Here is a 27,474-nt window from a genome sequence, read left to right as displayed (position 1 = left end):
TAATGTTTCTCTCCCTCCAAATAAATAATAATAAATATTAGTGTTTACAATTTTAAAAGACAATACAGTTTGCCGTATCTTATACATACCAAATAGTTATCATGAATGTCACTGGCATGTTATATATTTTAATGTGACATAATCTATAATAAAGATCATAATTTAGAAAGTGCTATTATCTTTAATGCTTTATTTTTTAAAGGCCCTTATTTGGAAGGTCAATTCTTTGCACGTAATCATTGCTAAAAGTTAATCTATAGTAATCTGTGTAAATCAAAGATAATGTTCTAGTTACTTAAAATCACATTTTATCAAGTGCAGTGAACTATATGCTACAATAATCCAATGCCTTCTTGCTAAAAAAGATTTCCAGGACCATACTGAACCAATCAGAGTAGCTGGGTGCATGACCTGGGAATCTGTACCTTAAAAAAAAACTCTCTAGGGATTTTGATGCAAAACAAGATTACAATCACTCACTGCTTCAGGGTTTCTAATATCTGAATCTATTTGCTAATATTCATTTTTAACTGCATGTTAGAAAGAAAGGTAAGTTTGCACAACTGGTCAAATTAGAAACTGTCCAAATTAGATACATATGATGATGTATTTATAGCAAAGCACTATTAGGAACTTGTTAAGGTATCATGCTGAAGGTGAAGGAGGAATTGAGGAGGTCAGGAGGAACTACGTAGTACCTCTTAATATCTGGATTTTAATAACTTCAGAGTTCTTTCACATATTACTGTCACATTGATTTGGTATAAGGGCCAATTTCTATTCAAACACAATTACCTAATTACAAATAATTTAAAAGCCCAGGATTCTATTTGGTACTGCTAAATATAAAATACTTGTGACTCATTCATGCAAGCTTGGTTGACACAAATAAATTCACATTTGCTTAGTATGATACCAAATACTCATTTTATGCAAAATATAGCAAGTTTACAGAAAAGTTCCTATGCAGTTACTTATTTGTTCAATTCTGTATTTTAAGAGTCACACTACTCTTGAAAAATAAAAATGCACGTTTCTAATTGTGTATACTTCCAAACTTTAATTTCATATTATAGCTGAACTGTATAATTATTTTATATTAATCTTCATATTTAAATAATTTAAAAGTATATAAAGTAAGAAATTATTCTGGTAGCACAAAAAAGCTGAAGTGGGAAATAAAAGGTGAAGAAAATACCCCTGCTACCTATGCCCATACTTTTCTGTCCTAAGATTTACCAAAGTTCATAAACTTACTTGTTAAATTATCTGCCTCGCCAGCTACAATGTAAGCTTCAGGAGGGTAAAAACTAGTCCATGTTATATCCCCAGTCCCTAGAACAGTGCACAACATATTATAGGTACTCAAAAATACTTATGAATGAATGAATAAATAAATGATATCAGTGATCTTACCTGGTACTTAGGACACTGTTCTTTAACATCAGAAGATGAAGTAATAGAACTATCTAAAGAGGAAGAACTGTCTCCTCCAGGTTTCAGTTGGCAGCATTTCCCAAAGACTTTAACTTGAGCATCACTACAGAGTTTCTGAAATAGAGATATTATCCCCATTCATATTTTAACTGATTTTTAACCATACACAAATTTAATTATAGCATAAAAACCTTAGAAAAACCAAGGATGAAATAATTCAAAATACTATAACCTTAATATAGCAACTATTTGCATTTTATCATATTCTCTCCAACACTGTTTTCTATTCTTCATCTCATTAACTATAATTACTTGTGGAGTTTGTATTGTAGTTTTTCCACCAACATTATTAAATCGTGGGTTTTTTTCGATATTACTATGGACTATACAATGTTCATTACCAGTGACTTAATAAATATACTGCAGCAGTTTTGAAATTATTTGGTATCAAAACCCCTTTATGCCCTTAAAAAATTACTGAGGACCATAAAGGCCTTTTGTTTACCAATATTTTCCCATATTAGAAACTAAAACCAAAATTAAAGATACTTATTAAGTCAAACATAATACACCCATTACAAGTGAACATAAGTAACATTTTATGGAGAAAAACTTCTAGGGAGAGACGCAGGGGTGGAAGGAAACACGCAAATAAGTTTTATATTTCACTATATGTACATACATATAAACTTAATCTTTTGAAATAAAAACATATTGAATAATTTAAAAGTTAATAAGATCTAACCTTAGGACAAGCAGGTTGTGCAGTCCAGTATGGAAGAACTTATGCCTGTTCCTTTTTCTTTTCTCCACTCCCTCCCCAACAAGTTCTTGAGTTTTCACTGCTCACAACTACCAAAGTTGCAGTCCACCAAGGTCTGTGATATTCCTAAAAGCATCCCAGTGCTTTATCACAATTACCAGTATGTTCATTCTTCCATAAAACAGACCTCAGAAAGGTTTTCAGAAGAAGTAATGTGACTCACATCACAATTTTTGGAAGACCAAAGGTCTTGTAAAAGAGAGCATCTGGTAATTCCAAATTATCTCTAATCAAAAATGTAAAGAGAGAGCTAGAGAATATTATGCTAAATGAAAGAAACCAGGCAGAGAAAGACAAACATTACATGATCTCACTTATATGTGGAATCTAAAGAAGTTATTAATAAACTGATGAACAGAAATGATTCAATGACATGGAAGCATGGATAAGACTGACGGATCTCAGAGGGATGGAGGGGGGTGGGTTGGTGGAGGGGGAAGTCATCAACCAAAGAACTTCTAGGAATATATGCATAACCCAAGAACACAGAAAATGGTTGGTGAGGGACTGGGGAGAGGGGTGGGGCGGGGTGGAATGGGTCAATGGGGAGAAAAAGAGACATCTGTAATATTTTGAAAATTAAAAAAAATAAAATAAAAAATCCCAAATAAACAAAGAAACTCACTCAGCCCAGCCAGCATGGCTCAGTGGTTGAGCACCAATCCATGAACCAGGAGGTCATGGTTCGATTCTCGGCCAGGGCACATGCCCGGGTTGCGGGCTCGATCCCCAGTAGGGGGCATGCAGAAGGCAGTTGGCCGATGATTCTCTCTCATCACTGATGTTTCTCTCCCTCTCCCCCTTCCTCCTCTCTCTTCCTCCCCTCTCCCCTGAAATCAATAAAAACATTTTAAAAACAGAAAAAGCTCACTCACACTCATACACATATGCCACCTTTCTCCCACAACATACACACTCTTTCTCCCACCAACACACACACAAGTGGCGCGCACACACACACGACACCTCTTTCTCCCACTAACTCCTCAGTTGTCCAATGTCTTTTCTCTCTCCCATTTTGATGTCATGGCTTTTTTTTGAAACCAAATAACTTAAGTGGAAGAAGGTCTAATGAAAGAAGAGGAACAGTCAGCAACCCTCGAGTAGACATAAGTCTTCTATGAGAACAATTGTAGGGCAAAAAAGTTTTTCTTTTCGTACTTTTTTACCTTTATTCCTAAGGAAAATTACAGAATGCTTTATTTTTAAGCCACAAAAACTAACAATACCCTACTTAAGCATAAGAAATAAGTTACGAACATCACTTTCTTTAAAAAAATGAGCTTTTTACAAATGGATTATTTTTCTACATTTTTCAAACAATCACGAAAAAGTTGCAAGTTCAATTCAAATAATTTTTTCTGAACCAAACAAGTAAGTTCACTACCTGACAAACTCTGAACACTTTAATGTGTGTATACCCTACAAACAAGGACATTCCCCTATGTAACCACAATATAGTCAAAAATTCAGGAAATCATCAATACATTCTAACCATCTAATCTTCAGAAACCATTAAAATTTGGCCAGTTGTCTAATTAACATCGTCCTACGAAAAGCAAAAAGATCTAGCTCACAATCCTGCATTGCATTTATTTGTTATATCTCTTTAGCCTCCTTCAGTGTGGAAGTTTCTCAGTCTCTCTTCAACTTTCATGACCCTGACACTTTTATAGATTATAAGACAGTTATTTTGCAGACTGAAATTTCTTTTTAATGTTTCCTTATAAAATTCAGACTATACATTCTGGGATGTAATATCACAGAAGTAACACTGTTCTTCTCACTAAATCTTATCATGTAGCATGATTTAGACTTGTTGCAGTGATGATACTCTTGATATTGATGACCATATGATTAAGGTGGTGCCTATCAAGAATCTTCACTGTAAAGATAGTCCTTTCTCCTTTGTAATTAATATTTTGGACACAGGGATTACAAAACCTTATGTTGTTTACACTTATATGCTACAAATATGCTGTTCCTCATCAAACTTTCAATTTATTCATTTATATCACTATGGTTTCCTATCTTAATCATCAAGTTGTAATATGGCTACTATCATTATTTGTTTTTATGCTAAAGTTTTCCTGATTTGGCCCTGAGTGAGCCCCTTCAAACTGACTTCTATATCCTTTTGACCTATTGCCATCATTCTTTAAACTTTTAACAAAAGAAGTTCCAGGTTTACCCCTCCAGGGTGGCTCAGTGGTTGAGTGTCGACCCATGAACCAAGAGGTCACTGGTTCGATTCCTAGTCAAGGCCCATGCCCAGGTTGTGAACTCAATCCCCAGTAGGGGGCATGCAGGAGGTAGCCAATTGATGGTGCTCTCTCATCCCTCTACCCCTCTCTCCCTTCCTCTCTCTCTAAAATCAATAAAAATGTATTTAATAGAAACAGAAGTTCCAGGTTTATCTTTTTCTTTTCCTGCCCCAGCCCAAGGACGAGTCAGTTCTCCAACGGGCCCCGGTTCCTTTTAGTGGAGAACATAATTTTAGACAAGATCTAGATGCTAGGTATGCTCATTATACTGGGGTGTTGTTCCTAGGCCCTCTCAGTGGACAGAGCTAGAGAGTATATGTGTGTCTACATACATACACACGCTTACATCTACATTTATTGTGTTGTGTATATATATATGTGCAGACATATATATATATAAACACGTTAAGTTCACACCAGTATCTCCAATTCTAATCCACAGGGGTTTCTTTCTAGTTTTCTCCCTTCTTTCTAGTTTATAACTCCCTTCTCTAACATTGAGAAAAACATGCCTCTCATTGTCCTTAAATATATGTATTTTATCAAATCCCTCATATGAAACCACTATCTCATTTCCCCCGGCCCTCTCTTACCTGCATGGATGATGTCCAGGGTGAATGTCATCTTCATCCTACTTGGGCTCTGATACCCTGTGTCAGCCAACAACTTATGCAGAGAGCCTTCCCAACCTACTTGGGCTCTGATACTCTGCTCTAGTCCACCCAGACCTCTACCACCTGACATCGGTGGTATTGAGCCCTATCTAATGGTTTTAGGACTAAATTATTTAGAAGGAGAGAGTAGGAGAAAGGTAGGCATGGGGAATTAAAATCTTTAATGTGAACACATAACCATATTCCATGTTCCAGATTCAGTATCACAACTGAAATTCAAATAAATAACCAGCACTTATATAGTATCAGTTTATAAAAGCCTTTCCCGTGAATTTTTAACTCATTTTCTTGTTCTGTTAACTTTTTAAAATTTTAAGTTGAATGGAAGTAGTGTGTTATATGGTTCAAAAGTCGAAACAATATTAAAAACTATACACAAAGAAATCTAGGTCCCACCCTTCTTCAACTATCCTATTTCCCACTCCACACATTCCTAGTAAATATACTATACCTTATTTAATCGTTATCTGTTAATGATACTGCAGGTGGAACTACTGTGTCAAAACAGAGACAAAGATAATTTTGGGATACTGCCAGATTACCTTCCATGGAGATTGTACCATTTCACTCACTTTAATAGTGAAGTGTTGTCATTCAATGTTTGGGTTTTTGCCACTCTAAAAGGAAAGGACTAAAATCACAGTAGTTTTTTTCAATTCCTTTATTACAAATGAGAGGAACAATTGTACTAAATGTGTAATGAAGCTTTACATGTGAACTCTCTGCTCCTGTCTACCCCATTTTCTACTAAATGGTTCTCCTGAGAGATTGACATTTGATTTTATATATTGTAAAAGTGTTTCCTCGGGGCATCATTTGGCTCTTAACTTTCCTTATGGTGCTGTTTGTTTTTTTTTGCTTTTGCTTTATTTTGTTTACCACATAAGGTTTGTTTTTTTAATTTGGTTGTCAAATATATCAGTCTTTTACTTTATGGCCTCTGGATTTTAAGTCACAGCTAGATAGGTCTTCTCAACTCCAGATTATACAGAAAGTCACTCATGTTTTCATTTGTAACTTTATAGTTTTAATATTTCATATGTAAAGTTTGCCAAGTTTATCTTTCTTCTAAATCGCTAATTGTCTCAATACCATTTATTACTATTTCCCCTACTGATTTGAGATGACGCCTTTATCAAATACTAAATTCCTGTGTGTATTTAGATTTATCTCCGATCCTCTATTTCGTTCCACTAGTGTAACTGTGACAATAACTCATTCTTTTAATTATTTAGACTTTACTGTATATTTTCAAACCTAGTAAGGCTATTTCATCCTCATTGCCCTTCTTTTTCTGTTTTCCAATCAGTTATTGCAAATGTTTTCCATTTGAACTTTAAAATCTGCAATCAAGTTCCAGACACCACAACCACCACTAAATAAATAAATAAATAAATAAATAAATAAATAAATAAATAAAGTTGGCATTTTTATTGAAATAGCAATATTTTACAAAGCTACTTAAAGAAAACAGAAAATTTTGTAACAGTGAATATTACTCAAGAGTATATTCTGCTTTTCCATTTGCTCAAGTAAGACTTTATGCACTTCCAGAGACTTTTAAAGTTCTAAACATACAGTTTTTGTTAAGTTTATGCACAGATATTTTTTAAATGGCTATATTAAATGGAGTCTTAGCTTCCTTCATATCTTCTAACTGGAAGTTATTTATACATATTGACTTACTGATTTCTGTGTATTAACTTTTATATAGATCCAACTACATAACCAAATCCTATATTCCAATCTGATATCAAAATTAAGACTCAACTTTTAGCACTTGTGCAATATTTCAGAGTGAACAAAACCCTCACACATTGTAATTTGTATTCACCTTCCAAAGTTATGTGAATTTTCTGATATACATCTTTATCCTTGTGTATAACTAATGAAGGCTGAAACATGTGAACAACCATATCACTTCACTGAGAACTCATGAAATAGTATTGCATTATTATTAAAACAAAAACAATGTCTAGGATAAGGATAGTATCATGTGATCAAGTCACACTGGATCCATTTGGCTTACATCAGTGTTCAAAGAAACCATATTTCAAACTAGTGAGCCCAAGTATCACTATTTGACAACTTCCAAATAAATTTTCTTTCAGACATAATCCTAAAATTCAGAATCAGGCTGATATTAAATTGCCTCAGAAACTGACAGCTGTTTCCAAATTTTTAAATGTTAGTTTCTTTTTGGTAAAGGGAACAGAGTAAAGCAATTTGGTAGAACTCACATTCTAAAGCTTGGCGCTCTATAATTCATGATGATATTATTTTCCCAAAGTTAAGATAGAACTTCTCAAAATTTTTTTTAAATTATATGGTCAAATTAGTATTTATAATCCTCCTCCTCTCTCGTAAATTGTTTTAAACTAAGAAAAAGGACATGAGAAGTGACTTCAATATTTATCATATCTAAATAAAATGTTACTGTGCAAAGACAAGGCTGAATAAGCAAATTACTAATGCCTAAACTATCTCAGCATTACACATGGGCCCAAAGTTTTGCGTAAGCAGTTTAAAATTATCATTTATATCACATAGTCATTCTCTGCCTATACAGAGCCAACATGATTTGATGCTCCAAAGGTACAAGTACAGTAAAGTGAGAAAAAAATCACTTAAAGGTCAAACAGCTTGCAATCTGGGGGAAAGAATGGGTATTTCAATGAGTTCTGTAGTGTTCAAAATGAACGTATGAAATCTTCATGAAAGTATTTACAGGATTTTGACAATAAATTTCTTAACTGTAATTAAAATTGATCAAAATATATCCTGAGCCTGGCTGGGCGTGGCTCAGCGGTTTAGCATCGGCCTAGGATCCAGGAGATCGCGGTTCATTCCCAGTCAGGGCACATGCCTGGGTTGCGGGCTTGATCCCCAGTCGGGGGCATGCAGAAGGGACCAGATCAATGACTCTCTCATCATTGATGCTTCTATCTCTCTCTCTCCCTCTCCCTTCTTCTCTCTGAAGTCAATAAAGATATATTAAATAAAATTTTAAATATATATATATATCTCTCTCACCTGAGTACTTAACACATGTAAGGCAATGTGCAGTTTAAGAAACAAAGGTGGATAACAGAGGACTTTTTTACTTCGTTGTTTTTTTGCCTCAGTCTAAAAAACAAATACACAAATATAGCTATAATAGAGAAGTATATGAAAGACTATGAGCAAAGGATTATGAGAATTCTGATGGAGGAGAAAAGAAATATGCCTAGAGGCAATCAGAAAGAGTTCGTAAAATTCTGATAAGATAAATCCTAAAAGAGGGTAAATCCATCTAGGAAGATGGCACATAGGATGAGGGCATATAAAACAAGTGAGACTTGAGGCATTCAAAGCTGTTTGATTTCTAGTCACTGAAGAGTCTAGAGAAAAGTATGAAAAAGAAGCATACAGGAAATTTTCAGGGGGCTAAGAAATCGTGTTTCATATGAGATTAGAGCCAGAACACAGACTATTGAGGCACAGAGAGGAAACTAAGAGAAATGGAGGAAGACAACAAGAAACAGAAAGGAGAGACTGGGAAGCAACACTGAAGAGAGCCTGAGAGACAGTGAGAAAGAGAGACTGGGGAAGAAGGAAGACATCAGCAGAAAAGACTAATGAGACGAATGATGCCCCATCCCGGAAAGGGTGGCCAGGGTGGGTTCAAGAAACAGCATGAGGTGAGAATCACAAGGCTGAAGAAACAATGAATGGCATTAATTAGAATAAACAGTGGAGGTCATGTGCTGTAATTCAGTGGAACACTATCAAGCACATCAAAAAAACCTCTTCAATAAACAGGTGCTAAAAAGTCATCGAAAGATTATTGATTAATCAATCAATGTCAACCTGTCAGACTCAGCCCAGTTCTGCTAAACTGTCAGCAGTATGAATACAAAGACACGCTTATCACTTTTGCAGCTACCCTTAGATTTCAATTGTCTGCTTGACCATCTACAATTCTAGAACTCTTTGGTATCTCACCACCCAGATATTCAAACCAAAATGCTGGAGTCACCGAACACTAACTTCTCCCTCTTACCCTACATTGAACCATTCTCCACATAGCAGCCAAAGTAATTTTTTCACTATATGTTTTAAGTTGAGATATAATTGGCATATAACATAATATTTATTTCAGGTGTACAACATAATGATTTGATATTTGTATATATTGGGAAATGATTTCCACAATTAGTCCAGTTAACAACTATGCATATAGTTGTCACTATGCATATAGTTACAAAAATTCTTTTCTTCTGCTGAGAACTTTTAAGAACTTTTAACTTTTACCAACTTTCAAAAATACAATACAATATTATTAACTATAACCACCAATTACATACCCATGACTTACTTCATAACAAAGTTTGTATCTTTGGACCCACTTCACCCATTTATCCCACCTCTGGAAACCATCTATCTGTTCTTTGCATTTATGGGTTCAGTTTTTTGAGATTCCATATTTAAGTGAGTACATATTTGTCTTTCTCTTTCCCACTTATTTCATTTATCATAATGCCCTCAAAGCCCATCCATGTTGCAAATAGCAAGATTTTTTTTTTGAAGACTTTATGTTGATTTTGAAAGAAACATAGACGAGGTGAGAGTGAAAAATTGATATGAGAGCAAAACATCAATTGGTTGCCTCCTGCATGCCCTCTACCAGGGATTGGGCCCACAACCCAGGCATGTGCCCTGACCAGAAATCGAACTAGCAACCTTTCAGGGCATGGGATGACACTGGCCAGGGCTCATTCTTTTTTATGGCTGAATAATATTCCACTGTAGATATATACTCCAGCTTTATATCTTTATCTATCTATCCATCAATTGACACCTTGGTTACTTCCATGTCTTGGCTATCGTAAACAATGCTGCAATGAACATAGTGTTCATATATCTTTTCAAGTTTGTGTTTTTATTTTCTTTGCATAAATATTCAAAGGTGGAATTGCTGGATCATATGGTGGCTGTATTTTTAATTTTTTGAGGAACCTCTATACTGTTTTCCATAATGGCTGCACCAATTTACATTCCCACCAACAGTGTACAAGTATTCCCTTTTCCTTCACACCTTTCCCAACACGTCTTTTCTATAATAACCATTCTAAAAGGAGTAAGGTTGATATTTCAATGTGGCTCTTTTTTGCATTTCCCTGATAATTCGTGCTATTGAGCACCTTTTCATGTACCTGTTGGTCATCTGTATGTCTTCTTTGGAAACATGTCTATTCAGATCCTCTGCCCATTTTTTTTTTAATTGGCTTCTTTGGGACTTTTTTATTTTTGGGTTTGTTTTTGGGTTTTTTTTTGTTTTGTTTTGTTTTGTTTTTGAACTGTATGAGTTCTTTAGATATTTTGGATATTAACCCCTTAACAGTTATATGATTTGCAAATATTTTCTCCCATCCAGTAAGTTGCCTTTTTATTTTATTGACTGTTTCTTTTGCTATGCAGAAGCTTTTTAGTTAGATTAGTTCCACTCATTGATTTTTGCTTTTGTTGCCTTTACTTTTGGTGTCAAATCCAAAAAAAAAATCAATGCTGAAACTGATGTCAAGGAGCTTACTGTCTATGTTTTCTTCTAGGAATTTTAAGGTTACAGGTCTTACATTTAAGTCTTTAATCTATTTTGAGTTAGTTTTATGTATGGTGTTAGTGATCCAGTTTCATTCTTTTGCATGTGGCTGTCTAGTTGCCCCAACATCATTTATTGAAGAGACTATCCTTTCCCCAGTGTATATTCTGAGCTCTCCTGTCATAAACTAATTGATCATATCTGTGTGAGTTTATTTCTGGGCTCTCTAACAAAGTGATTTTTTTGAAATGTAAACCAAAAATCCTTTTAATGGCTGCCCTGTGCATTTAGAATATAATCTAAATTTCTAACCCAGTCCTATAAGGTCCTAAATATACTGGCTCCTGCTACATCTCACTCCAGCTTTATATCTAGCTACTTTACATACTAATTAATGTCATTCCAGCTAGACTTGCCATCTTTTAGTTCCTTCGATTCACCAGGCTCCTAGTTCACTTTGCAAACTACATCTGCTGGTCCTATTACCAGGAATACTCATCCCCTATTCCATGCCTTTAAGTGATTCAGATCTCAGCTTGAATTTCACTTCCTCAGTGAGACTTTCCTCAATACTCCTATACCCAAAATTATGAAAACTGGGTTCCGTCCTCTAGAATCTCATAAGCATTGTGTGTGTTATGTTCATAATACTTAATTACAATTTGGAATTATTAATCAGTGTATTTCTTTGTTCAATGTCTACCTTCCCTAAAAGGTGCCTAATTGCAGGCACCAAGATAGAGACTGCTAAATCTCCAAATGCCTAGTGCTCTGTAGATAGTTATTTGCACAAATGAACAATACTTCAAGAACATTTTGCAAAGCTTATTTTTATCAGATTGAAAAAAGTGTCCAGACAATGAAGAAATCTTTAAAAAGCACAATCTCCAGAAAATTGAGAAATGTGTTAATAATTACCAGGACATAGTAAAACCTGGCAATCGAAGTAATTTTTTAAATGTACCTATTATATGCCACTGTAGTAGATGCTGAGGATACAGCTGTAAATAAGACAACAGACTATGGCCAATATCATTTTTTCCTAAGAACACAAAATCTCAAATACAAAATCAATCTCAAAAAATAAATATTTGTTTGCTTTAACAGACAATTCTACTGGTAGAAAAAGCTTTTCCAAAGTATTTTGTTTTCAGCTGTTTACTGAAATGTTAGTGAAAATTGTCAACTTAGGCGAGGGGAGAAAACATAATTCCAGGATTCCATTTCCAGATTACAGGTCCAGGAGACTGATTCTTTATACCAGAAAGTATAATGGCAATAGCAGCAACCAAGATAACCACAATCACCTAGGTTTTCTTGGCTGACCAAGTGGATGTCCATGGACTACTGTTAAACTAGTCATAAAATATTTCAAAATATGATGCTGAAAGTTAACAGAATAGATTCTCTTGCTACCACTATAGAATAGGGAAAACATGATAGGTTAAGGGCTACAAATTTAACTTGTTTCATACCTTCAAACAAATAATTTTAGATAAGCAATTTCACCTCTATAGGTCACACTTTCCACAACTGCAAGATGAGAGTTTTGGACCAGATCCTCTATAAGGATCCCTGTAGCTCTAGTCGTCTCTCTCAATACAATTACATAAGAAAATAAATGCCAAACTAAATTGTTCTGCGGTATCAGACTAGACTGATGACAAATAAGGCAAATGTTTTTTCCTTTAAAAAAATCTAAAATCCAGGGCTCTGAATTCTAAAAGCAGGGCAAAGATGTTTTATACTGACAAACAAAAGTACCATAATTAAAATTTTACTCACTTTCTTGAATTAAAATATTGGACATTAAATCAATAATGATGCTCACCGATACAGATATGTCCTCATTTTTTCTCTTAACACTGGAGTCAAACAAGACATTTCTCCCTCGTCTTTCACAATCTTGATACACAATCAGTCGAATCTGGCTTGGATCAAATTCTGGCAAAGGCCAACTTTAAGGAAAAAGAAAAATTCATTAGAGTTATTTAATAAATATTCCACATAAATTTCTTGAAATGAAACCTGTATAACAAAATCCAAAGTTGTATTATTGCTAAAGTATAGACCTTTTTTATAAAATACAATCATTTAGTTTAGAGTTGAAAACTTATAAAGCTATGACATTTTAGATTAAAAAGTAATGATAAAAGTTGTGGCAAGTATCACTCAGTGTATATAAAACATAGTCATCCCATATTAATCTAAAAACAGCTAATTTAAAAATATGTAAGTACATTTAATATAACAAAAATACATATTGATTTCATGGCATGGACTCTTGATGGCATAAAAGCAAGTCATTATTTCTAAGTAATTTTATTACTTATGAAAATGCAAAAACAAAAATAGTTTGCAGTTAAAACAGCAGCAGCTAAGTACTTATAAAACAGTAAGTAAAAAAAGTGAATCATAAATATGGTGCAAATTCTCATATATAGCTGAGTAAATACTGCCACAATCTCTTTAGAGAACAGTCTTTTAATTATACACTAAATAGACAAAATATAGTAAAACTGAAGCTGATCCCAGCAATTCCATTCCAGAAAAGTTTCCCATTACACAAGAATGTTCACAGCAGCACTTTTCATAACAGTTGAAAACTGCAAACAATTTAAATGTTCATCAACAGAAGAATGGGTAAATACATCATAGTATATTCAGACTACAAAATACTACTCAACAAACACAATAAACATCAGCTAAAAGCAAACACACACACACACACAGAGCTACTGTATTTTTCCACTTATATAAAGGTTTAAATCAGGTAAAGTTTTACCTAGGAATGCATAATTTTTAAAACTATAAGGAAAATGAAGTGATGGCTTCAAAGTTTGGAAAGTGGTTAGCTCTGGGAGGTGGGGGTTAGGTGGAAGTGCAACCACAGAGGGACAAACCAGGTGGATTGGGGCACTATGTTCTATATTTTGACTAGATAGTGCTTAATGGCTATTCACTCTACAGTTTAAAAAAAGCCACTGCATTTGTTTTATGCACAATTATAATGCATTTATTGCACAATTAAAAAGATCAATGTAGAGATGCTGCGTGCAACGAGAGGGCTCAGCAAAGGAACAATGGCGTCTTCCAGCACTTCTGTCCGGGAGAAAGCTGCCCTCCAGCCCTTTCCCCAAAGCCAGATAATTCAGTTCCTCCAGTAAGTCCCTGGTGCCTTTTGATCTGCAGCCCCAGCACTGGAGCTGAGGGCAAAAACAGGCTTCTGGATAACTGGGAATCCCTTCAGCTAATGGAAACAAACATTCTGGGGATGGAAAGGTGCTGGTGGTGATACTTCCAAGAGAGTCACTTAAAACGGAGCTGGGAGGCCAACGGGGAAGGGAAGTCTATACATGTCTCATGTCCTAGTTCTCTGAAGTACTGTTAAGTTGCTGACCTGTTGTTAAACTCTGCTCAAGGCTGAGCAATGAGCATCTAGATCAAGGATGGCTATGTGGACATGAATGAACTTTACTTCCTCCTCATCGAGGTAACCAGACACCTGCATTCTTCACCTTGAAAGGAACCAATCCATTTTGACAACCAGCATCCTCCATGTGCATTATGGGCCTAACCAATCTCAACTGACCTAACCAATGTCCTTCATTTACATGGAGGACCTAAACGAGAACAGCCCTTGTGGTTTTACTATTTGTAAACCCTGCCTTTTTTCCCTTCAGAACACAATTCAAGTTGCTGCCTGAATCTGTATCGTCTGGATTACAATCATGCCTCTGCTCAAATAAATGTTTGGTTTTTTTCACTCTTTAAAAAAGGGGGGGGGGGTCAATGTCATAAGAGAGAGGGAAAGAGAGAAGAAAAAAAGCCATGAATACTAGTCTAGTGAACTGAACACACTACAACTGATATAACAGTTGCTAAGAAATAGTAGAGCTGCCATTCCAAAAGCTGCCTGTCATTAGTTACATTAGGCTACATGGTCAACTCCTCACAATCCATCAGTCACAGCTCTTGGTTGGGTTTCTTCACTTCCTTAAGAAAAGTTGAACTTTAACCCTATCAATGCATGTCAAACAAACTGTAACTGGCAACGTAAAACATCTTTATCCCAAATGCTTGACAATAAGTACAATTTTAGTTTTCTCCTGTCTAATCCTTAGCAATTGTTCATGTGTTAGAAACTAATGAAAGACCCTCCAAGACATTCAAGCTAAACCACAAAGATTCATCCTTAGACCACACTACTTTGCATCCTATTGAACTTTTACCAAACTGTGCTTTGATGTTCCACAAAGAAAAACTAAAACAATGAACCCAACATAAGATGAAAATCAGGAAAGTGGTCTCATGGAAAACAAGAAAGAAGAGCATTTTAGAAGAATACTATGGTAGTGACTAAAAACTACCCACTAGCTTTAGAAACAAAGAAGTCATTGGTGATCATGGCAAGGGCAGTTCTAAGGAGTAAAGAGTAGAGGGGTCAGATTGCAGTGGATTGAGAAGTAAATGGGAACAGAAAATTTTAAACAACTATCAAGGAAAGAGAGAAAGAAAAGAAATCATGAAGCAGAGTGACAGCTATTTGTTATTAAAAAGGACACATCTGAACATGTTTACACATTGACGACAGAATGTGAAGTGAAAGGGAGATGGTGACTGATAAAGCAAGGCTTCTGACAGAGTGGAGGTACATAGGATACAGAGCACAGGTGAAAGGTTTAGTCTCAAACAAAAGAAAGAATAACCTCTTCACTAGGATGGGAAAAAAGGAGGCAAAGGTGGGCATGAGTACAGAAAGATTTGTAGATATGAAGGGAAAACGCTGAGTGAGTTCATGTTTAAGAGCCCTATTCCCTTTGTAGAGTAGAAAGAAAGAAAGAAATTTTAAAATGCTGTAAAATGTGGGAATAGTAGAGAGTAAACAGTGGTTGTGAGAAAGAAAATTGTTAACTAGGAAACCTAAGATTTCTGGGAAATGCTATAAGTCTATATGAGGTTGAAAACTATGAATATGTACCAGGGATCAACCCTTCAACCTTGGTGTATCAGGACAACACTGTAACCGAGCTATCCAGCCAGGGCAAACAATCCATTTTTCAAATGGGCAAAAGACTTGGGCATTTTGCATAAGGAGACACATGAGTGATGAATAAACAAAGCACATGGAAAAGATGCTAATAGTAATATTATCAGAGAAATGCAAATTAAAACCCTTCTACAACCATTAAAATGGCTAAAATTAAAAGGACTAATAACACCAATTGTTGGTAAGACTACAAAGAACTCTCATACACTGTTGGTAGTAAAAGGGTACAACCATTTTGGAAAATTATTTGGCAGCTATGACCCAGTAATTCTTCTTATAGGTACATATGCAACAGAAACGAAAAGATATGTTCATAAAGACTTTCACAAAAATGTTCTTTGCAGCTTTATTCATAGTAGCAAAAAACTGGGAACACCCAAAAGGCCATCAGTGGGAGAACTGGTAAATGAACTATGATATATTCCTACACTGAAATACTACTCAGAAATAACAGAATAAACTACAGACCACAGTACCACAGATGAACTCCAAAACACTGCTGAGTGAGAAAATCCAGACACAAAAGCATTTGGATTGGTAATTCCATTTACATACAGTTCTAGAACAGATAAAACTAATCTATGGTGACAAAAATCAAAACAGTGGTTGGCCAGGGGTGAGGTGTGAAGTGAATGGACTAGAAAGGTGTTTGAAGGAACTTTCTGGAGTGACTGACATGTTCTACATCTTTATTGGGGTTGTAGTTAAACAAGTGTATACATTTTCCAAAATTAATCAAATTATATGCATAAAATGTTTGCATTTTATATAAATTATACTTCAAGTTTTAAAAGGAGAGGATTGTAAGGGGGAAAAATAACACTATATATAACCAAATAATGTATTTACATTATAGACATCTCATTAAAACAGAGATTAATTATACATTTACCATACTCAAAGTACAGTGCCAGATGCTGGGAATATATCTGTCGTCACATTATTTATGTATCCATTCACTGACTTGAAAGCATTCATTAAGCATGAAAAGAAAAATATGACTATACCATGAGAAGGCTCACAGTCTAACAAGATAATAAATAATCTTACCAATACGATATAATCTATGACTGAGGAAAATTTACAATCTTCACAAGAAGTCTGCACAGGAAGGTGAGGTAAAGGTTCACTGAAGAACAGTAATAAATGATACAAAATAAATAATAGCTAACACTTATACATTATCTGTTGTAAACCAGCTATGGTTATAAATGCATTACATATGTTAATTCGCTTAATCTTTAAAAAATTAATTCATTTGATCTTCACAACAACCCTATTCTTATTTTACACGTGAGAAAACTAAAGCATAGAGATTAAGTAACCTGCCCAAAATAACATAGCTACTGAGTAAGTGGCAAAGCTGGGTTTAGATTCCAGCGTGCCTTCGGAGTTCATGATCTATCCTAACCATTATTCTGTATAACTGAGTAAGTAGGAAATGCTACTTAAAGCTTATCAGCTTCAAGTGGGAATGAAAGGCAGTGTCTTCCCTGAAAGAAAAAAACAACATGTGCTATAATTCTTAGTAACTCTAGCTCATGAGTGTGCAGTGAAGAAATAAACACAGCTCCAAAGGCAGGCTGGTGCCACATCAACACTCAGAAGCATTTCACACAAACACATAGAATCTCATCATTCAGGCAATGAGTAAACAAGGGAGTTGAACAATAGCTGACAAGATCATTTATGCACTTTAGAAAATCACACTGACAGAAACTTGAGGAACGGACTAGAGAGGGAGGTCTGGAGGTAAGCATAGTGTTAAAACTTGAACCAAGGAATAGCAATGAAGATAGTAAGAAAAGGACAGAGCTAGATGTTATTTAGGAGACAGAAATAGGACCTTGGAGACTGGATATGGGGAATAAGGGAAGAGAGTGGCTGACACTCAGTTTTCAGATTTGGTTTAAACAGGTATCATTAACAAAGGTAGAAGAATACAGGCGGGATAGGGGGAGAAAGTTTGGGATAAGTATGTTAATAGACTGAGTTCAAGGGGCTTGAGACAACTGCAGAAAGATGTTCAATAGATTGATGAAAAACAATGGTCTCAGGAGAAAGGCCGAGACTAGAATTCTAGACACAGGAGTTACTGACACATAGTTAGTAATGAAATCATTCAGGTAGAACATATTAATTGAAAAGGGAAAGGAAAGTGAAGGACCAATACACTAGAACTTTAGGACACAGCAATATTTTAAGGACAGAGAGAAGAGAAGCAGAGAAGCTGGGGAACATCAGTAAAGACAGACTACTAGAGCCCTGGCTGGTGTGGCTCAGTTGGCTGGGCATCGTCCCATGCACCAGGAGGTTGTCAGTTCGATTCTCAGTCAAGGACACATGCCTGGGTTGCTGGGTGGATCCAAGGTAGGGGGAGCGCAGGAGGCAGCTGACCAATAGTACACTCTCACATCCATGTTTCTTTCTCCCTTCTTCTCCCTTCCTCTCTCTCTAAAAATCAATAAACTATTCTTTTAAAAAAAAAACAAGAGACAGACTGCCAGAGACAAAAGAGAAAACCCATGATAAAATGTCATTTCAAAAGTCAAGGAAGATGAAGATGAAAAATGGAATACTGCACAATGCCAAAGGCTGCAAAAAGGCCAAAATTTATAAAAACTACATGTGTCCATGGGATTTATCAATGTGGTGGTCTTTGGTACTCTTGTAAGAACCATTTCAGTGGAGGAGTGGGGTGGGGATGGGGGTTAGTCACAAAGCCGTAACAATGGATTGAAGTGAAAGAGCTGAGAAAGTACGGATATTAAGTATATGCCATTTGGAAAGGTTTTCCTGTGAAACGGGAAGATATAGAAATAGTGTGACATATAATTGACCATCTAAAGTGCAAAGTTTTCAAAGTAAAAGGGGGCCCTAAACACACAGGAATTATCTTAAGCAACCAAGATCTATGATCACCCCAGATAGGTTGAAGAGGGCATGAGGCTACAAGAGGTTGCTTTCTTTTAAAAAAAAGAGAGAGAAAGAGAGAGAATGTGGAGATATATATATATATATATTCCCCCATCTATGGGGGTGGGGGAAGAAGGCTCAATACCTAGAGGAGCTTAGACTTTGGGACATGCCTGAAGAAGGTAAGAATAGAGATGGAAATTACACAGTCTTATATTTAAATGAAAATCTTGTGTAAAGTTGTTTTGGTCTTACAAAAGAAATTCCTATAGTTATTTGTTGTTAAAAAAAAAAAAAAAAAGCTGGTCAAAGTTATCTGGGAAGACATCTGTACTTCTTCACATCTTCAGAGTACATACCTGAAATGGAGAGGTTTTTTTAGAGCCTTGATTCCATTTACGTTATAATGGAAAGACATGTAAATTCTGAAATTTACAGACATGAAATTGAGTATAAATAGATTTACCAAAAAAGTTGCCTGGCAAGTTATTTCTATTTCAAATCCTCTACAACATGACATTAAACAACAAACGATAAACCTAAAGCGACTCCTTTAAGAGGCAAATAACTTTAAATGGTAATAGTTACCTTAAATTCATTCATCAAATGAAAGAAGTGAAAAAGAAGCAAAAATGACCTACCTAAAGCCACTGTTCTGGTTAGCACTGGCTGGTCTCTCCCCTTCCTTTCACTCCCATCTCTACTCTAATCTTCCACTAGTATTCACTTCTAATCAGCACTTCTTGTATCTAATACACCAAGCTTTCAACTTCATCCTGTTGCCTCTTTTCATCAAAACTTAACTAAAGACATAACTAAGCCAAATCATTAACAGTGGTAAGCACACCATTACCCTCACAAAAATTATCTATATACTATAGCAAAACCTTCCTCAGTATAAGCTACAGTGTTCAGCATATTAATTTAAACATCAGTAAGAAAACTACTCGATGGTGAACCACAAACTATTTTAAGACTCTACATAGACATTATTTATAGTTTATGTCAGCCTATCTGCTCTGCATGTTATCTGTGACACCTTCAAAGAATGCTAACAGAAAATAAACATGCTGGAACAGACACCTCCTTTACACTCTGACACCTCAGACGACTATATGAATTCCTATAACACGTTACTAACTGCTAAATTAAGGTTAAATCATGCACTCTCAATGAGAACGAGGTGGCCTTCAAGGAGGCAAATTTGGTTCTTGGGGACGGAGAAAGGAAACAGAAAAAGTCTTCATATATTACAATAGGTGTGGCCTCCAAAGGCCCACAATACATAAGCAAATACAGTATATCTGTGGTATTAGAGCTTTGGGGAGGGGAGAGTGGACATTAAGGAAAAAATTGTCTAAGAAAGGCTCCTTAGGGAGACAATAATATTTAAAAAAATGGTTCAGAAAGACTAGGCTAAACACTGGTCTGCATCTCAACACATTAACAACTGACATACATAAAGAAAATACCGCCTGGCCGGGCGTCGACCTGGGATCCAGGCGATCGGGGTTCGATTCCCGGTCAGGGCACATGCCCGGGTTGTGGGCTTCATCAATGACTCTCTCATCATTGATGTTTCTATCTCTCTCTTGCCCTCTCCTGTCCTCTCTCTGAAATCAATAAAGATATAAAAAAAAAAGAAAATACCTAAATAATTCACCTTTTTATTTCATTTAACCAACTCTTCTGCTTCATCAATCATTTTAAAATTGAACGTCAGCCCTAGCCAGTTTTTGCTCAGTGGTTAGAGTGTCAGCCTGTAGACTGAAGGGTCTCTGGTTTGATTCCAACCAAGGGCACATACCTCAGTTGCAGGCTCGATCTCCGGCCCTATAGGGGCCCATGTGGGAGGCAACCAATCAGTGTGTCTCTTTTTACACTGATGTTTCCCTCCCTCTCTCCCTTCCACTCCCTCTGAAAAGCAATGGAAAAAACATCCTCGGGTGAGAACTGAAAAAAAATAAAACTGAATTTCATGTGCTTGATATAAATACCAACTGGTCTCTTCTGTTCCTCTACTCCTACTCCAATTGATCATCCATAGCATTTTCACTTTTACTTAGCATCAAAGGGTCTGGAATAATCTCTGATTTATACAGTACACTTATCACAACTGAAGATTTTAAGTTCATTCATTCATTCAATAATTATTTGTATAGCACCTACTATGCACCTGGTACTATGTTAGTTTTTCTTTCCTGAGCCTTAGCCATTATTTTTTTCTCATTAATGAACACATGCAAGATGATGCAGACTAACTCTGAAAACCCCTGTTCCTGCAAGAAACAGGGCAGCCAACTTTCAAAAGCTATGCATGCAGAAGTAAAGAAAGGGCCCCTAGTACTGGTAAACATTCTGAGTTTGGTAAAGGATAATTTATTGAGGAAGGAAAGGAAGGATGATGGAGGGATAAATGGAGTGAGGGAGGGAAGAATGCTAGATTAGGCTACAAGAGACAAGCAAAAAGCTTTCCCAACATAACACAAAAATGCCCAGGGCTGGTAATCATCAGAACCCCAACTTCAATAACTTTTTCCCAACTTCGGGGTCAAAACACCTAAGGTCAAAATATATTCAAAATTAGAGCAACCATTTACAGAAAATTAAAGGAACCATAAACTACTGTAGAATGTTTTTACAGTATTGAAAATAATTAAGAAAAAATATACATCATTATTTAAAGTATCGTTCATTGCATTTCTGCTAGAAGTCACACATTAAAGAAATACTTAAAAGAAATTTTCTTAAGCAAGCAGGATCATCAGTAACAAATTCTGCTTTTCAATATAACTTAAACTGGTTTTGTAAACAGAGAAAATTCCTCCCAAATTGACAACTTGTTAGTCACAAATTTTAGTTTATATTTTGTTTTGGCTGTTCATACTTCACTATCTTCCTAACTACTACAGGAAGAAGCTGGGAGAGATCATGAATATAACAGAACTTGAATTAATTTGTTAAATAAGTGAGTGAATGAATGGCTATTACAGGAGGTACCACTTTAATGCTGGAAGTCTATATGTAAAGGCTTTATTTATAGTAATTATTTCTTTAAGGAATTATAATTCTCTAACCTGAAAGAAAAATAATCCCATGATATATTTGTTAATCTCAGTTCCAAAGAACTTTATCAATTTAGGCTTTTTTCTTACCAGAAAAAATCTTGATTTTTCTACATTTTAATAAACTACTACATTTATTTATTTATTTATTTATTTTTAAATATATGTATATCTTTATTGATTTCAGAGAGAGGAAGGAAAAGGGAGAGAGAGTGAGAAACATCAATGATGAGAGTCATTGATCAGCTGCAGCCCGCAATCCAGGCATGTGCCCTGACCGGAAATCGAACTCACGATCTCCTGGGTTGTAGGTTGATGCTCAACCGCTGAGCCACACCAGGCTGGGCTAAACTACTACATTTTAATAAACTAAATATAATACACTAGATAACCTTTAGTCTGTTTATCTTTAGTCATACTAAATTCAATTATACCCAGAATATTAATGAAATCCTAATGGCTGTCCTTTACATTTCAATGACAAGTATAGTCAGCTACTTGGCTGTATGATTACTATCATTTGATCAAAGTAGATAAATATGTGAAATATTACAAAATAAAAAGATAAACTATTACCAGCATTTATTAAAGATTCCAAACCCATTTATATTTATCTCATAATCTAATATGTAAAAAATCATATGCACAAAGTAAAATTTTATATAAAATATTTCAAAGAAGGGAATGAATCATCTGTAACATGAATTCTTGGTGAAATGAAACCTCCACAGGAATAAATTTCTCTACCCTGAGAACATAGCATGTATCATATCATATCTGCTATCATATTTAGTGTTTTTCAGTACCATATACACCTAACTGAAATACCTTACCTGACCTATGTGGCTTTTAACTTTCTGACATTAATTCTGTATACCTGAGAACTTAAGAAACTTCAGTGAAACGCCGAAAGAATGTTAAAATGAGCTAAACAATTGAGAGAGCCAGTATCCAAGTTGTTCAATTCAGTCACGCAGATTGAAAAAATATTTTTAAACTTTCATAGTAGAATTTATTTAAAATATAAAAACAACATACCTTAGTCTACATTCACTCCTAATTCAAATTATTTAATTCAAGTCATAAATGACTAAGTGGGGACACACAGTTAAAATGCTCACCGAGCATCAAAAACATTATCATATAAATTCAGGTCTGTGTCAGTAAAATTAAAGAACATTAGCTTTAAAAATCGGATTATGATAAATAAGCTGACTGGCCAAGCTTTTCATTTAAATTTTACTTATAAATATGCATATGAGGTAAACAAGCACACACTTTCCAAATATCTATAGTGAGTGTTCCTATGTAAACATGAGAAAGAAGAGCAGTAAACGACAGAAAGAGAATAAGACACACATGTGCCAAGGACTAATAAATAGTATTCATAAATCAAATATTTTAAAATAATAATTACCACCTGCTTAAAACATTCTCAGGCAGTCCTAAATATAGCACCATAATTTTAACAAACTTTTCATAAAAATAAGTATATCTAAAACCTCAGCATTTAAATTTTTACTTCAGGTATTTTAAAGCAAACATCACCCAATTTATAACTAGATATAAATAACTAGTGGTACACCTTTAGCTGAACACTACGTTAATGGTATCTCTATTTCTCTTATGCAGTTCCACTTTTCAAAATCCCTAAAAACTCCAGTTATGCACAACTGCCAACCCAGGTTAAGAATAGCAATGAACCATATTCATTTGAAACCACAAGACTGTCAGGTGACATACCAAGAAGTCTGACTTAACGCAAATAAAAGCCTCTCCACAGTGCAACACAAAAAAAGGCTTAATTCTAGCAACAGGACAATGAGGGACTGAGAGCCTTAAGAAATCTATTGCCCATGACAAAAATCTGTTTTTGCAAAAGACTCCATATATCCATCCAGTCATGCTGTTTCACAAGTAACATCCTGTTCTTTTGTTTCACTAAAGATTCTGAGATTTTTACAGAAGGAAATTATGATTACTTTTCAGTGTCTTTATCTCTTCTACTATAAATATATGATTACAGAAAATCTATCCAAGAATTTTGTAAACGAGGTGCTGTCCTGTCAGCTGGTGGAGACTAAGAATCCCATTTAAAAAAAAATTTTTTTTTAATCGTCACCTGAGGATATTTTTCCCATTGCTTTTCAGAGAGATTGCGGGGGGGGGGGGGGGGGGGGGGGGGGAATATCGCTGTAAGAGAAACACATCGATTTGTTGCCTCATGCGCGTGCCGACCACAGGGACCAAACCTGCAACTGAAGCGCGTGCCCTTAGCTGAAATCGAACCCAGGGCCCTTCAGCCCACAGGCCCACGATCTAACCACTGAAACCACTGAATCAAACCAGCCAGGGCAAGAATGCTTTTTTTTTTTTTTTTTAAAGGATGCTTTCACTCAACAAGGGCTGGTCCTGTGCAGAGTGCTTGGGTGACCATGGCTATAGTACCCAACTCTTCAACAATACCCATCAATAGGGAACTCAGGCTCACCTAATAAACAAGAAAACAGTATACCTCCTTTTCTCAACTCCCCTGTGTCCCAACTCTTAAATTTCAGACAAGTATGCATATACATTCTTGAAAGACACAGCAAGTTTGTGTTCTGTCTACCCAGATGACAAGCAACTGGAAAAGCAATCCCTAATGATAACAGGACCCAGAGCAGTCATTATATAAATTGGCTAACTAGTCTAAATTCTATGTTGAATTCATACAGACAAGTCTAACACAAAATACTACTTTTGAATTTATAAACTTCAATAAAACTACCATGTTACATTACTTGGTTGGTTCATGAAACAGACCTTTCAGCTTGCTTTTAAAACACTCTATTTCAATGAGTTTGTATTTTAACATATATCAGCATGTTCTTCCAGAAAAACGGAAGAGCACACCTGTGAATTATGCTGATAGGACTAATTGCAGTAACAGAAGTGCCATAATACAATGGGCTATTCATTCACAACCTAACAGACAATATGCTAAGATCAAGAATCATTTCCTACATTCTATTGAGAGAAACAGAACGGCCTCTGAATAAGCCAAACTTGTATTTTCATCCCAACTTGGCCACATACTGACTGACTGTGATCTTAAAAAAGTGCCTTAATTTCTCTATCTTAGATTCCTCAACTCTAAGATAGGAGTATCTATATGATTTAGTACAGGGATAGTGTTTTATCTCTGTAACATTTAAAACAGTATGCCACACATATCAAGAGTTCAATAAATATTTGATGAATTACTGACATGCTACTGTCGCTACCTGTCCCATCCAAGTACAATGCCTTCTTGTCCTACTTATAAAAACTAATTTCATTTTAATTATATTACTTTATCATTAATTCTAATAATTCTGGTACTTGTTGAGATATACAAATATCAGCCACAATGATCTGAACAATTTCTCCACAAGTCATTAGGCAAAAACTTTAAAAATACATCTTTCACAGAGAGGGGTAGGGGTATATTGGACAATCTCTGTACCTTCTGCTCAGTTTTATTGGGAACTGAAAACTGCCCTAAAAACTACAGCCTATTTCTTAAAAACCCAACTTTGATTGTGTACATTAGAAGCCTACATACAGACACAAAAGTAAACTGAATCATTTTACAAGGTCTAACAGATCTAAGGTTTCACAGCTCATTTACGATTTGTGATGCAAATCTGGGTTTAATGTAATCAAGTATAATACATGCATGTTTACTGCAGCAATGAATGTATTAAAGGGAGAAAAAACTAGAAACAACTAAAATGCTCACCAAGAGAAGACTTGATATATAAATTGCAGTACAGTTGCCCTCCATATCCACATGTTTTGCATCTGTCATTGGGAATCCATGGTTGAGAATCTGCAGATGCCAAGGACCAACTATATGCCATTTTATACAGGACTTAAGCATCCACAGATTTTTAGTTTCCATTGGACATCCTAAAACCAATCCCCCACAGATATCAAGGGACAGTATACATTCATTCAGTGGAATCCTGTGCAGACCTTTAAAAGGATGAGTCAGAGCTGTATATGAAGAGCTCCAAGGTAATTATCACAAGAAGAGCAAGATTCCAAAGAGTATGTACACCATCAGAGTGGAGGCAAACAAACATCAATATGCTTGTATGTGCATTAAACATTTTCGAGAAAGATAAATAAGAAACAATACAAAGATATACAACTGTTAGAAGAAGTGACCCCCTGGGAAATGAAACTAAGAACTAGAGAAAAGGAGACATTTACATTTGCATTATGCTCTTCTATACCTCTAGTCTGGTAGCAAAACTTCGCATTCATTTCAATAAGCACGTCTTTGACTTTCCAGGTTCTGAACACTTTAAAGAATACAAAAAAGCTTGATAACCATCATATTCTTATGGAAGAACATGATTTGTTCTCCACTGAACATTTCAGGATAGAAAAGAAACAGAAAAGTCTGATGGCCACTAGCCCAAAAAGCAGCCAAGTGCCACAAAACTAAAAAGCAGAAGAAAAAGGAAGTGTTCCAAAACGGAAAGCCAGTAGTTGAATTAATTAGAAATTTATTTCTTTAATGTCAACCTACTAAAGTCTCTATTCACCCAGATGCTCAAACCAAAAACGTAAGTCACCAAGTTATGTTTATACTATCTCCTAAATGTCTTGAGTTAGATCACCATCACAACCACACTGCCATCATCCTGAGCTACCATAATATCTCACTGCTTATAGTCTCTCGGCCTCTCCTACTTTCTTCCAACTTATTCTCCACAGTGCTGCCAAAGTGGGAACATCTCAACATGTCACTCACCTACTAAAAATCCCTGGTTAATACCCCATTGCTCTCAGGACAATGTTCTAACTTTTTAATGGATCTGACCTTTGCCTATTCTCTTCTCTCACCCACTGCTCATATCCACTTCAATCAGTTCTTTAAGAGCAAACTTTTCACTTCAAACCTTCACTGTGTTTTCCTTTGGTCTGGCATATTTTTTCTCTTCTTCCCCAATGAGCCTGGCCCATTTTTCACCACCAGAAGCCTTCCCGATCACTCCAATTACACACCCTACATCTGGTATAGTTCCCTCTCCCATTTGCCTCCACGGCTGGCCTCTCTCTCTCTTCCCTAACAGAGCCCTAAACTGACATCCTCCACCCTAGTGCTTAAAAGATTACTGTTGTAATTGCCTATTTACTGTCTCCATTTCTACTGGACCATAAGCCCTGTGGGGATAGGACCATAAGCCCTGTGAGGATAGGACCATAAGCCCTGTGAGAATAGGACCATATTTCTCTTGTGTATAGCCGTATTCTAGTATCTAGCACTGTGGTTAACATTTTGCCAATAAGTCAAACTAATTTTTTAATGAACTCTGATAAAATTTCTTATCTTGAGGTCAGTTTAATGTTAACAAAACACTAAGTAGAATTTTAGTGAGGTTTTTAAATGAGAATGAAATAAAAGTATCTCTTTCAGTACCTACTTGCTCATACATACTCTGAGGTAGAGTCATTTCAGGGGGTACTGCATTTAGTATTCCCCCCAATTCTTTATCCTCAAAAAGAATAATCATTCTAAACATAATATATACTGTACAATCCTCTCTTCTCCCAAGATTTGGGAGGAGGGGTCCAAGTCTTAAATATCAGGTAGATTTTATGGGAAACTACCAGAACATTTAACTTAAA

The 27,474-nt window shown here is 35.6% G+C and overlaps 1 protein-coding gene across 2 annotated transcripts in view; it reads right to left on the bottom strand.

Annotated features, from left to right (window-relative positions):
• Positions 1-27,474, bottom strand: part of FNIP1 (folliculin interacting protein 1) — a 124,053-nt gene that overhangs the window by 70,074 nt on the left and 26,505 nt on the right. For both annotated transcript variants that reach the window (XM_081134089.1, XM_081134090.1), the window contains exons 2-3: positions 12,611-12,737; positions 1,417-1,551 (exon numbers count right to left, since the gene is read on the bottom strand). In XM_081134089.1, the coding sequence (XP_080990215.1) occupies positions 1,417-1,551; positions 12,611-12,737 (262 nt within the window). The remainder of the gene's footprint in view (positions 1-1,416; positions 1,552-12,610; positions 12,738-27,474) is intronic.

Source organism: Miniopterus schreibersii (genome assembly GCF_964146895.1).
Source record: "Miniopterus schreibersii genome assembly, chromosome: 4".
Classification (NCBI taxonomy): domain Eukaryota; kingdom Metazoa; phylum Chordata; class Mammalia; order Chiroptera; family Miniopteridae; genus Miniopterus; species Miniopterus schreibersii.
The sequence above is the reverse complement of the archived record's forward strand: the minus strand, read 5'-3'. Positions and strand labels throughout refer to the sequence as shown.